At 33.3% G+C, this 14,527-nt stretch overlaps 1 protein-coding gene across 5 annotated transcripts in view; it reads right to left on the minus strand.

The window, feature by feature from the left end:
- The window catches only part of SLC16A12 (solute carrier family 16 member 12), a 115,701-nt gene that overhangs the window by 12,360 nt on the left and 88,814 nt on the right, over positions 1-14,527 (minus strand). For 3 of the 5 annotated variants that reach the window (XM_074295814.1, XM_074295816.1, XM_074295815.1), the window contains exons 2-3: positions 11,465-11,719; positions 2,893-2,996 (exon numbers count right to left, since the gene is read on the minus strand). In XM_074295814.1, the coding sequence (XP_074151915.1) occupies positions 2,893-2,996; positions 11,465-11,574 (214 nt within the window). In that variant the 5' untranslated portion in view covers positions 11,575-11,719. Of the gene's footprint in view, positions 1-2,148; positions 2,233-2,892; positions 2,997-11,464; positions 11,720-14,527 lie in introns of all 5 variants that reach the window. The other 2 variants (XM_074295813.1, XM_074295817.1) reach the window with 2 other exon arrangements.

Genomic DNA, 14,527 nt, shown 5'->3' on the forward strand with positions numbered 1-14,527 from the left:
CTGCTCTCAAAGAGCTCACATTGTCTAGAGAATATAGGAGGTTTCAGGCATAAGTTAGATGAAAAGGTTCCATGATTCTTAGAGTGAAGCAGAAAAGTCACTGGAAATGCTAATACAAAGATTATAGAGGGGCAAGGAGCATCTTTTATTTCCCTTTGCACCTCCTCTAGCTTATCACACTTTTTACACTTTTTACGTAATAGGCACTAAGTAAATATTTACTGAATTGAAGTCCTCCCTAAAATATGAAGTGTGGATGGCATTTTCTCCCCAAAAAGAGGAAGACCAGGTAATAGCTGTATTTTACTACATTGGCTCCCTTAAATTCTCTCAGTATTGTCAATGAAGGGGTCTTTGTCTGACCTGATGAAACTCATTTTTAGAACCAAAATGGCCATCAAATTTCTCTCCAAAAAGAAATGTTTTAGTGCAAGAGAAGTTATGTATATGTTTATATTTTTCTAAAGATAGAAGTGGATTTGGGGCAAAGGACTCTAATCAAGTAATTCCATAAACTGATAGGTTAGAAATTACTTCTACTAACATTAATCTGAGAAGATCCCATAAGCAAAGAGATCAGAAAAAAATTGTTTGAATTCTTCTAATAAAACAATTATATATACCTCGGCTATAATAATATATTTAATCAATTTAAGTTTATTAAAACCTTTCAAAGACACTTCAATAAGAAATATCTCATTTGGTAACATCAGAAATGAGCAAAACTTTCTTCTTTTACCTATAGGTTAAAGGATTTCTGTATTTCACTACATTCTAAAGTGCTACAAGATCAAAGATTTGGGACAGGAAGAGAATGGAAGGTTTTTGGATAACAGAATTCCAGATAACAGATATGAAACATTGTAGGTACTTTATCCAAACCAGATTAAAATGTAGTTGATAAAAGGATAACAAAATAAATGCATACAATAATACAACATACTGTTCATTTGTGCTTGTCTAAGTCAATATGACCACTTAATTCTAGCCCAATCATGTTTTACAGATGAGGAACCAGATGACAAAACCAGGGATTTGAGAGTTAGAAGTTATCTCTCAGGTCATTAAGTCTAACTCTCCCTTTTTACAGAGGAGAAGCATGACATACAGAAATGCAAAGGGACTTGACCCAAGTCACACAGCAAGCCATATGTGGTAATATTTAAACTCAGGTCTTCCTGACACTAGATCCATCACTCTACTTAACTATATCATCAAGCTGTCTTATTTAGAGCCAGGGAAGGTAAATCACTTATCTAAGGTCACAGAAATATTAAGAATCATAAAAACATTTGCAATCCTCTAACAACAAATTTCACCAACCAGTTTGCTTCTATTTTTTAATCAGTTTTTCCCCTTCTCTGATTTTTCAAGGATAAAGGGAACTGGAGCAAATTTATAAAAATAAGGGTTATTTCCCAATTTATAAATGTTCAAAGGACAGGCTGTTTTCAAAGAAAGATATCAGTTATCAATAACCACAGTAAAAATTATTTAAATCCCTAATAATTAGAGAAATGTACATTAAAACAACTCTGAGGTTCCAAAGCATACCTACCAGAATAGTTAAAATAGCAATAAAAAAAGGAAAAATGGCAAATGTAGGAGAGATTGTGGAAAAATAGGGACAATAAAGCACTAAAAGTGGAGCTGTGAATCAGTCCAACCATTTTGGAAAATAAATTGGAACTATGACCAAAAGGCTATAAAACTGTGCATTCTTTGATTCATCATAAGGAGATCAAATAAAAAGGACTCATATGCACAAAAATATTTATAGCAACTCTTTTTGTGGTGGTGAAAAATTGGAAACTTAAAAGACACCATTTATTATTATTTAGGGAATGACTAAATAAATTAATGGTAAACAAATGTGAAGAAATATTATTGTGATTTGAAATAATGCAGAGTGAGGGGAACAATATACACAATGATGACAAATTATAAAGATAATCAACTGTGAAAGATTTAGCAAATGTAATCAACGCAACAACCCATTACAACTCCAGAGAACTCATGATGAAAAATGCAATGTACCTCCAAAAAGAGAACAGATGAACTCAGAATGCAGATTCAAGCATATTTTTTCTCTTTATTTTACTTGGGTTTTTTTTTTGAGAATATAACTAATATATAAGCATGTCTTACATGACTTCTTATCTGTAATGGATATTAAGTTTCTTGCCTTCTCAATGGGTGAGAGAGGGATGGAAGAAGGGAGAAAACTTAGAACTGAAAATGAAACAAAATTGAATAAAAAAATCAATTACCACAAATTATGGACCCAACAAGCTAGATAGTTTAAAACAATTTGAAGCTCATTTAATTGTGTGCTTCAATAAACTTAATTGAATTAATGTTGAAACTCATTTAATAATAAACCAGATTTAATTTAACAAATATAGTCAAAAATAATAAAAAGACATGAAAAAGAGAAATCAAATATCTATTCATATCTTATTTTCAAAATAATGGAAAAATTAACTCAAACAATTGCTAGCAATGAATCTCTATCTATGGATGAATTATCTAGTCTATATGTTTCTTTCTTATGTATTAACAACAAGACCACCAGTTGTTCAGATGATATCTTGCTCATTACAAGATAGGCGGAGAGGTGGAAAGATCATTGCTATGGAAATGTTTTACATGACTCCTTATGGATATCTTATTGGCTACTTTATCAATGAACCAAGGGAGAGACTGGAGCAGAGAAGAGAATTTGGAACTTAAAATAAAAATGAATGTTGAAAGATTATTGCTCATATTCCCTTTATTAATTCTCACCATAATCTTATATTTAGAAAAGTCCATATTAAGACCTGATGGGAAGTTACTACCAAATACAATTAAAGATAAGTCAATTCTTTCTCTTTGGAGAGTAACACTCACCACAAAGCATGGTGACACAGTCTACAATGGAATGGATCCATGCTGTTTGTGCATAATCCTGAGCAAAATATGTCTGGAACTCCACAAAAAAAATGGAGATACATCTGAAAAACACAAAATAATTGTTTTATACCAAGGGTTGACCAGGACCCAAAGGTTTAGTGTAATTGACAATTCAAGTCTTCATGGACATGAATTGTCACCTCTGGAAATTCTGAGCATGATCACTAGAAAAATCAAAAGTGGACCAGAATTATATATTCATATCAGTCTCCAGCTTCACAAGTACCAAGGACTATGACTTGGGCACAATTAATGAAACTTTCACTTCTCATGTGACTTTATAACTCAGTTCCAAGTCAGTATGAACTAAAATAAACTTAGATTAATTAAAATAATAAACAACATTACATGGCTTTTAAACTTTGCAAAGCATTTTACACACACCATTTATTTGATTCTCACATCAACCTTATATATTGATTACTCAATGAAATTATTACCTCCATTTTACAGAAAAGAAAAGTGGAACTCAGAGATTGTGCAGTGTCCATGGTCACACAGCTGAGTGTCAGTCAGAGTTTAAAAGACTAAGTCTATCATTCTTTCTACTGCTCTCTCATAAAGAAATTCATATAGTATTTGTCCTAGCATGAGATATACATATATATAGTAAGGCACTAAGGCATGGAGATATTAATATGATCAGCTGGAACTTGTTTATACCTATATCCATCCCACCATTTTTTGAGAGTCCATAGCATCCTAGGATAGTCCTTTAAACTCTCATCTTCACTCCAAAAATGGGATTATGGAGGATTGTAGCAGTGATCACAGTCTGGGACATAAGGGAGATGAGTAGGGCAGAGGTCTATATAGGAAGAAGATATATATGATCAGGATGGTGAAGACAATGGAAAGAGAGTGAAGGCCAACCCAAGTTCCTTTTTTGCACTGATTCCAAGCAATGACTATAATGAATTCAGTCAAAATATTTTTAAAAGGTTTTGCTTCACCCCAGATGAAGTCAATGTTTGCATAAGATCTAATGCTAGGATTCCATATCCTTTGAGGAAGAAATAAAGTAATTTTTAAAAAAAACTAATTTCATCTAATTAGAATTGGTGTGTTATAATACACCCAGAGCTTGTATAAATTTTTTGATAATTGAACTAATTTCATTTAAAATACTTTTACAGATTTGAACTTAAAAAAAAAAGTTCACTTTTCAAGCGATCTCCTTTTTCACTGCTCATTACCTAAAAGACTGGATGTTGCAAAGAATAGAGTGCTACAATTCTGTGGAAAACTTAGGTTTAAGTCCTGCCCATTTACACTTGCTACCTATATTATCATGGTTAAATGGGCAATTCATTTAACATCTCTGAGTCTTAATTTTCTCATCTATAAAATAAGAATAATAATGCCTCTGGGAGCTCTTTCATGGAGATATGAGAGTGAAATAAATGATGTACATTTGCAAATTTTAAAATGCAATATAAAAGTGTGTATGTGTGTGTGTGTGTTTTCCTATCTTCATTGTGATTTTATCATTACAAGGAATTCTTGGTGAGGAAACTACTTCTATTTAGCCTGACAACTGTTCTCCAAGTTAAAATCTTACATGGTTGCCTAGGAAACTAAGCAGACAAATGACTTACACAAGATCACAAAGTCAGGATGGGTCCGAGGCAAAATCTGAAACAAGTTTCTTTGGCTGAAAGACTATCTGCCTATTCACTATCCCATACTGCCTCACAAATGCCAGATATTTTTAGTATCTAAAATTATTGTCTTTCCTAAAATGTGATGTTCAGAATGTGGTCTGATAAGAAGAGAATACAGTAGAACTTTATATTTCATTTAATACAACCAAAGATCACATTTTTTGAAAATCAAGTGAAAAACTGAGAAAATATTTCTTTATTTCAGAACAAAATTGTGCACAAGGGAAGGTGGAGCCAAGATAAAGGCAGAAACTTGCTGACCTCTTCCCCAAACCATTTCAAATTCTTTTGAATGATGACTCTAAACAAATTTTAGAGCATCAGAATATCCCAAAAAACAGAGTAGAACATTCTCCAGCTGAAGATAACTTAGAAGGTCAAAATTGTACATAAGTCAAAAATAAACCCTTGTTTTTCTGGCTAAATTCAAGGTTAATAATTTCCATTAATCCCTTTTCAACTGATTTTTTTTCTTTTTTTAATCCAAAATGTCTAAATATGGTCTGTTCCCATTTGATTATTTTTAAATAGTATTTATTTATTTTAGAATTGGACAAACATTATCAAATATGAGCATTTCTATATACAAAGAATAAGAGAAATCTGACTCATAGAATATATTTTTAAAGTATATAATAAAGTCAGCATATTAGTTACAAAGCTACCGTACTTGTCCTCCTTCTATTCTCTTCTGTTCATTTTTTTTTAATGTTTCACTAACTCTCTTTCATGTGACCATAAATCTATAATAACCTAACTGTGATTGGGCCCCATAAATCATGATATCACTAAGGAACACTCACCAATTCTTATCTTAATTTTTTTTCTTTTGTACTGAATCATTTTAGGGAAGTTTTGTTTTTGTGTCTCACAATTTCAAAATTTTTCTTGATTTTTTTTCACTCCCTCTCCATCACCACACTCAAGATAATCAAGCCAATGAATCTAATAAACATAAACACATTCTAGAATTCAGGAGTTCCTAACCCATTTTGTGTCCTGGTGATCCAGTCTGGTGAAGTTTAAGGACTCCTCAGAATAATGTCAAATGCATAAAATAAATACATAATATTTCCGAAGAAATCAATCACATTGAAAAAAATGTGAATTTTTTTCTATGCAACTTCACAGATTTCCCTGAAATCTTCCCAAGGATTCATTAGGTGATCTATAGACCCCAATTAAAAAACCCCTGGCCTTAATGGACTTGAGAGAAAATAATATTTCAGGAGTAACACTTGACCTATTCACCTAAATACACAAGAATACTAAGAACAAATTGTTAAAATGTCACTAGTTTATTTGTTCAATATTATAGTTTGAGGGAGCATGAGAGGGATAGGCCATTCTTTTTATTTGGCTCTATAGGGGCAAGTACCATAGAGATTTCTCAACAACATTTTGGGCTTATGTTTCTAAAAACAATGAAAGGAAAAGGAAAAAAAAGAAATGTACATATATGTATATATACCTATACACATGTTTGCAAAGAATATATATATATATATATATATATATATATACATATATTTGTATCTTTATGTGAATATGTATATGTGTATTTATGTGTCTGGAAGAATCATCTTCCTTGAGTTAAAATCTGACCTCAACATTTACTAGTTCTGTGAAGCTAAACAAGTTACTTAACTTTGTTTGCCTCAGTTTCCTCACCTATAAAATAAACTGGAGCAAAAAATGGCAAGCCACTCCAGTGTCTTTGCCAAATGGGGTCACAAAAAGTTGGCTAGAACTAAAATAACTGAATAAAAATTAAAAAAACACTAATAATGTTTGTATATGGATATATGTGCATTATATATGTATATATACAATTTTATACATACATACATATATCTCCTACTTCCAAAATGGGAAGTATAAATACATATATTCATGGATAGAGATTTGGGTGGTCATCCCAGTTCTCATTGGTCAAATGTCTGTACCAAGAGCTGGTCTCAAAGCCAGTAAAACCTAAGGGTCAAGTATTACTTCTGGATAAGTCATTTTATTCCTCAGAATTCTAGGGCAGCAATTCTCTAAATTCTAAGTTGCAGAGATGATTTCAACCTGCACTAATGCAGGAAACCTTCTCATTCAGGTATTTCCTATACTGGTGATATCAGAGATCCTGTCCTGCTCTGTTAGGATCTGTTAGCTGAAGGGATTGGATTTGATGATATCTAAGGTCTGTTTTAACACTAATACTCCCTGTCTCTAATTCACTGATTGGCCATGTTGCTTCTCCACAGTATTTCACAACTGACCACTGTGAGAATGATCTTTGCAAACAAATGGTATGATAATTGGGTAACTATGACTGTTGAACTAAAGAAACTGTAGAAAAACTTCTCAGGAAGTAACAACTAAGAAACAATTTACAAGAATTCTTCCATCATTAAATTGCTTCCATTCAGTAGCAATTCTGGACATCATTTACTTCATTTTCCCCATCTACATATGGGGATAACTCTACTTCACAAGAATGTTGTGAGGAACAAATGAAATAATCTAGGCAAAGCTCTTGGAAAACCTGGAAGTGCTCCTTAAATGTGGGCTCACTGATTTTATAATTTTAACCAAGAAAGAGCTTCTGCAAAAGTTAAAGAGACCCCTTAAAATAACAGTGTTTCTTTTCAAATAACGTACACCTTCAAAGGAGTGAGTTGACAATTAGACTGTGATATAATCACTCACTCAATAAATATTTATTTAAGTTCCAACTCTGCCAGGACCCTTGCTAAGGATTTTAAAAAATAAAATAAAATAATCTCTGCCCTCAAGGAGCTCACAGTTTAATAGAGGAGAAAAAAGCTAACAAATATATTCAAAGAAGCTATATGCAAGATAAATTGAGAATTATTAAAATAAGGAAGGCACTAAAATTATGAGAAGTTGGAATTATGGAGAATTTGTGTAGAATTTCATGTAGAATATAGAATTCTAACTGGTATTTAAAGGAAGCCGTGAGGCAAACATGAGGAAGAACATTCCAGGAATGGGGAATATCCAGGGAGGCCAGAGATGGAAAATCTTGTTCATAGAACAGCAAGGATTGAAACATTTACAAAATCGGTCCTATCACAAACCCCTTTTATAGATAATGATTTTTTTTAATTCAATATGTCGGAATCAAGAGAGGAAATACACTTTCTTAATAGTTTTCCATAACTTTAAAATTACATGCATGTTATACTCTGAAATATTTCAACAGCATGTTCGTATAAATGAGATCACAGATCCATTGGAGTATTAACATTACATTAAAACAAGATATACTCAGAAAAATTACTTACCCTCTGTACTGGCTCAGACCTTTTTGTCTGTATCATTTTATTCAACAAAAAGTAACTGATTTAAGTGAAACATGCCTGAATTTTAGATTAAAATGCAGAAATAATGTTTCTTTGTTTTAAGAAAGGAGAAAAGATACAAAATTTAACTAGATTAAAAAAGGAAACATTCCCCCACAATTTGAAAACCATTGGCCATTAAAAATCAAATATTGGAAAACTTTAGCTCATGGATAATATCTGAATTTCACTTTAATTTTATCTAACTTCTAGAACTGATACACAGTAACAAAAGAAGGGGTCATTTCTATCTATAGTTGTAAAAATACAATATAACTTCCCCAAATCAGCGTAAATACTAACATAAAAAGTTAAAAGAGGAACCTTTTAGAGAAAGTAGAGTACTTTTTCTTAGTAAAGTAATATTACACATTCCCAACTTTATAGAGCAGGAAGTAAGCATCTGTTTCCATTGAAAATTAAAAGAACATAAAATTCCCATGCTTTTAAAAATTAAGAATTGAAAAACTTTCTATTAAACTGACAATAGTTACTTATTTTTTAACCTAAATGACTATATTATAAAAGATTATTAGTAAAAAAAAGTTTGCTTTTTGCCTTTCAGCATGAACCCCTTCCTTCATTCTGTCCCCTACTTCTGACCCTATTATTCTCTTAATTTCTAGAAGCAAAGAATCTCAAAGTTTAAAAGGAAGTGCTTAGCTCATCTAGTTAATCAATATCTGAACATGAACCTTTTTTGTAATATCCCAAACCAATGATCATCTATTGCCTGAAGTTTCCCCTAAAGCAGCCCAAACATGTAGGAACCATTCTAATTGTCAGATAGATAGTTTTTATGTTGCTCAAAAGTCTTTCTTTCTTGGAACTTCTGCTCTTTCTTGGACCAACAAAGAATTCGAGTTGTTCTTGCCCAGTAAAGACCTTCAAAAACTGTTGACATTAATCATTTCAAAGGATCAATTAACAAGCACTTAACAAGTGCTTTCTATATGCCAAATACTATGCCCAATACAAGCATTTATTAAGTATTTACATTGTGCCAGACCACTATCCCCCACTAAGTTTTCTCTTCTTTAGGCTAAACATCCCCAATTCCTTCAGTGGATCTTAGTAATATATGATTGAGATCCCTTTTTATCACAATCACCCTCCAACTGAAATGTGCTATACAGTTTATCTCTCCCAGTGTGAAATGTTTAGAATGGAACATAATGTCCCAGTGCTGTCTGAACAAGACAAAGTACAAAAGGAAATATATGTATGCATACATATGTATAGATGTATACATATACATATAAAGTTATTCAGAGTTCCTTGCATTTTTGAGTTTCCTTGGAAAGGGAATTATCAGTAAAGTCCAAAATAAGTTATAAGATAAGCAAATGTCTTCCCTCTTTTCTGCATTAGACTTTCTTATTGAAGAATACTTCAATATACATATCCTTATTTCATATACATAAATGTGTGCCTATGCATATACCTGTATATGTAGACATATATAGTTAAGTATACATATTTGTATCTATATATGCATACATATTTCAATGCAGTATGAAATTGTATTAATTTTTTGCCTCTTAAATCCAATAAATGTTTCACTACTTCACTTATAATCCACTCCCACTTCCAAAGAAGATTGTCGGAAATCATTGGATTCTATATGTCTTCTTCCAGCATTTTCTCTACCATCTTGGTTCTGCTCTTATACATTTGTTTTCTATAGGATAGGAAAATCCTATCCAAGTATTCAGACAGAAGAAGATACAAGTTTAGTGTATTCACTTTCCAGCCCTATCCTATTCCACTCTCTTGTCAAGCATGTTCGATGACTTTTTAAAAATTATTCTAGAGTGGGGACAATAATGTGGGAAAATACTTCTACATCCAGACCTTTGTATAAATGCATTAACTTCATTCTCTCTCATCTCTGAAAGGGTGAAGAGTTGGAGAGCATGAACTTGACATCCTGATGTTTTTAGGGAGATACTTCAACTTCAAAACCAAATGAAAGTCTATTATTTTCAACTCTCTTGATGATTGCTTATTACCCTTTTCACCTCAATCATGTCATCTACCTTCTCTGGGTTTCAATTTCATCATCTACAAAACAAAGAAATTCAACTAGATGATATCTAGGGTCCATTGCAATTTTGAGTTTCCTTGGGAAGAAACTAGAAGAAAAGTCCTCAATAAAGTTGTAAGATTAGGAAATAGCTCCCCTCTTCTCTGTGCTAGACTTTCTTATTGAAGAATGTCTAACTTCATCAAGTGAGGATGTATTCAAATTATCATTAGAGTAAATTCATTTAATTACCAAGGATACATCCAATCAAAAGACAATAAAAAACTTCTATTTGAAATAAAGCACCAGTAGGGAACACAATTATGAGGCCTATAATAGTAGCATGAATATATATATATATATATATATATATATATATATATACACACACACACATACACATATGTATATGGTGCCCTTTTCTTTAAAAATTATATATGTATTTACATATATACATATTCATGTATATATTATTATAAATGCACTATGATATACATATATTACATATGTATCAGCCTTTTTCTGGGTTCCCTTTTCCTATGCTTGTCTTGACTTTTGAATAGAATATTTCATTATTCTTTTTTTTTTCCTTTTTTGCTGAGGCTATTGGGATTCAGTGACTTGCCCAGGGTCACACGGCTAGGAAGTGTTAAGTGTCTGAGATAAGATTTGAACTCAGGTCCTTCTGACTTCAGGACTGGTGCTCTATCGACTGCACCACCTAGCTGCCCCTATTCTTTTTCTTTCAAGCAGTTTTTTTTTTTTTAGTGACTTGAGAATATGAGTCCAGAGCTGCATTTTAAAATAATCTGAGTTCCCCTTAAAGATCACTAAAAAAATTTCAATTTAAGAAATAATGAATTAACTCAAAGAAAGGAACTTTCAGAAATCATCTTACAGATGAATTTCTCTCAACAATTGTATTCCTAACTTGTCACAGAAAGCAAACGATTGCCTATCTTTTGAGGCTATTTTTAAGGAGCTCTGAGAGACTATGTGACAGGTCATTTTTTTTTCTTTGAACCTCAATTTACTCATCTGTATAATGAGAGGGTCAAATTAGATGATGTTTAATGGATCTTCCATTAAATCCAAGAACATGCACTTTTTAGCAAAGAAATAAGATAAAAGTTATTAATAACTAAGGAGTTTATTCCCTAAAACAAACAATAAACAAAAGCAGATTGGGTTAATAATAGGGGAGAGGGATATTTAAAACATCTTTCAAAATCATGTGAATTGCTGATGGATATCTGAAGAAGCCTAAAAACCCTATTTTTGTAAATACTGAAAGTTTTGGCCGATAGAGATAACTCAAGAATACTGAAGTAAATGTAGCTATTTGAGAAGACAGGATACCTACAAGAAAATTAGTTTATAGATTGGCTGGCTGGGTCAAAGAATCATGCAAACCTAGAGGGGAAAAAAGAACAAAACCATTTAGGAATCAAGGAATTTCTACCTACCTTGTGACTGCCCTGGTGCAGATGGTGACAAGGAAACAACCAGCCACAATCATCCAACCCCACCCTCCATCAGGTGGGGAAATGTACAAAGTTCTCTTTGGTGCTGCCATACTTAGGACCGATGACTTTTATTCTTTGCCAGGTTACTCCAAAAGACTCAGTTTTAGTTTTGAAGATGATTTGCTGTTCCAATGAATTCCCGTTGGCATTCAAGGGTAGCATGGAATGCTACCTGGCACATTGGTCACCGGCCATCTGAAATCAAAATTATGCCATGGTTGCATTTAATCTTTGAAATAAATTAAAGCTGAATTTTTCCTAGCATCTTTCCTATGTGCTATAATATGCATTCAGTTACTGCACCAAAGAAAGGCAATATGGTATAGTGGAAAGAGCACTAGCATGCAAGACTAGAATCAGGATTTTAGTAATGGCTTTTGCTAACTACTTGAGCAACTAAGCAATTAAAACCTTGAGCAAACTTCAGTTTCATGGTTTTTGGCTTCTCCCTCTAAGTTACCAGAAGGAAAAAGACAGGGTTGTTGATCTGCAAGGTGAAAATATTGCAGCTGTTATCACTAATACTAATGAGAGCACCTATCTTCTCCTAATTTACAGTTGCCTGTCAGCACCAGATAAATGCAAGAAGGACCTAGGGATGGCTATTTAAACTGCATCTTTATATTGGACATCATGGAGTTGCATAACTCGTGGCAGAGAGAGGAAAAACAAAACAATAACAAAAAAAGTGAGACTCCTCTATTATTTTGAGGAGATTTGGCTCTAATTACCCAGGTGATTTTCCCTGAGTGTTGGTATTTATGTAGGGAACTAAGGGAAAAAAGGCCAAATGCTTTGGATTATACTATGAGTTGCTGGAGATCTTGGACATAGAATGTACCAATTCAGCCATGAGTGTATTGGATCTCTAAAGGCGCAGCACTATTACTATGATGGAAACTTTAAGGGCTTCTAACATCTTCCAAAGTGACTTTATTTTTCTAATAATATTTATCTTAGCATTATGATAATAAAGGGAAGTATTCTTCATATATAAAAATGTTATGACTTCAATTGAATATCAAGCACAAAATGCACTACCATTGGAAATGACAATCAAAGGCTACACCTTGTGAGGGTTGAAAGATCAGGAGAGAACCATCAGGTCTAGAAGAGGAAAAATGTGCTAGACACTGCAGTCAGGGGTAATGTCTCATTTGGATGTAAAATTGGTGAGGTTGGCACTAGGTGAAAATTGTGGTTAGTCTAAGCCCCAAAGGCTGAAGCAATGATAGGAAGTGATGAGAGGAAATGTTTGTATTTTTGCTCTTGCTACATCTTCAAAGTGAATGTTATTTTGTAAAAGTTAGTTGATGGCAATTGGTTAAATATAATTGGAGTAATACTAGGTCACATTAATGATAGTTGATATGGAGATCTTCTGAATCTAATTCAGCATTTCCTAGGCTGAGTCATGTTATCTCCTCTAGAATTACAGATATAGACACAAATGGGACCTCAAAATGCTAATGATTCCCTCATTTTACAGATAAGGAAACTGAGTCTCAGAAAGATTATGACTTGCTTAAGTTCCCACAAACAGTAAAAGTCAGAAATGGGATTTGAACCCAGGATCTCTGATTCTGGAGCTATTGTGCTTTTCACTGTAGTGCATGATCTGAGAATGTTGGCAGATGGAGATAAAGTTTTTAGTTAAAACAAGGAAAGCTTCATGGAGATGATAGCAGCTGAGTTGAGCCCTTAAGGAAGACAAGACATCTATAGGTGGAGATGACATTATGGCCATGATGGTGGTGAGCTTGTGCAAAAGTAGTGAAACACCATTAAATATAATTATATTTTATTAATAAAGTATATTTAGTATATATTATTAACATATTAATAATTGCTATGATTAATACCCCCATTTTACAATCCAAGGGACAAACAATGGATCATGAGGTAGCAAAGGAAACAGAAATCAGACAAATCAGGAAAGATAGCATTATGGAAGCCAAGAGGAAAAACTATCCAGAAGATGGCTATGTTTTTTGAAAAGTGTTAAAAACTACAGAAAGGACAAGGAAAATGAAGACAGAGAGGAAAAAAAGCAATTAGATTTAGCAATTGAACTAATTGTTATAGCAGAAGGACAAGGAGGCAAAGGATGAGAGGACAATGCATTGCTGAACTGCCTAATTTTAGAGTAAAGATTATGAAAGGAAGAAAAAGTCAGACAGAGGCAATAGAAAAAGTGAGATGAGGGAAATGGAGGTCAGAGTAAGATAAGTTTAAATAGAGTGTAGAAGTAAAAGAAATGGAAAGAAAGGTGATTGTAGTCAGAAATGGGAATATCAATACTCCAGAGTCAGGGGCCAGATACGGCCCACTGAGGACGTTTATGCTGCCCGCTGGGTTATGGCAAATGGGCTGAAAGGGGGAGATAGAGTGTGAGTGTTTGTTTTTACTATAGTCCGGCCCTCCAACAGTCTGAGGGACAGGGAACTGGCTCCAGACCATGGAAGTGGAACAGTAAGCTCTAAGATATAACCAATTTAGTAAGTGGTTCAGATAGAGTAAAGATAGGTTGTCACTAAAGTTGAGATAGTTGAATTCAAATATTCTAATACAAAGTACTGCCATTTCACAAGGGACAATTCTCCATCTGGTCCTCCTAATAATCTGTGTCTCTCCTCATATTTAAATGAGAAAACTTGTAAAGAGCTGAAACTCTTAAAAGGTGTGCTTGAATCAGATAGGGAGCACTTAAGGCTAATTACCTATTGGACAATAACTCTATTAGCATATGTTTGGAATTTCTCTTCTCACTGTTGATGCTAGCTCTAAGCTTGGGGTTAAAAGAATTGTAGGTAAGGATTAGGGAGTGTGTTAGAATTCTTACAAGGTGCTAAATCAGTGGAATTGATAGAGACAATGGTTGTTTAGCAGGGTGCTTAACAGTTCTCCAGAGGTACACCACAAGATTCACATATAAGGAGAAGCCCACAAAAGCACAAGCCCACTTTGGAAGGTCAAGTTAGATTTATTCCATATTCCACCTTT

The sequence above is a fragment of the Sminthopsis crassicaudata genome, chromosome 2 (genome assembly GCF_048593235.1).
Source record: "Sminthopsis crassicaudata isolate SCR6 chromosome 2, ASM4859323v1, whole genome shotgun sequence".
Taxonomy (NCBI): domain Eukaryota; kingdom Metazoa; phylum Chordata; class Mammalia; order Dasyuromorphia; family Dasyuridae; genus Sminthopsis; species Sminthopsis crassicaudata.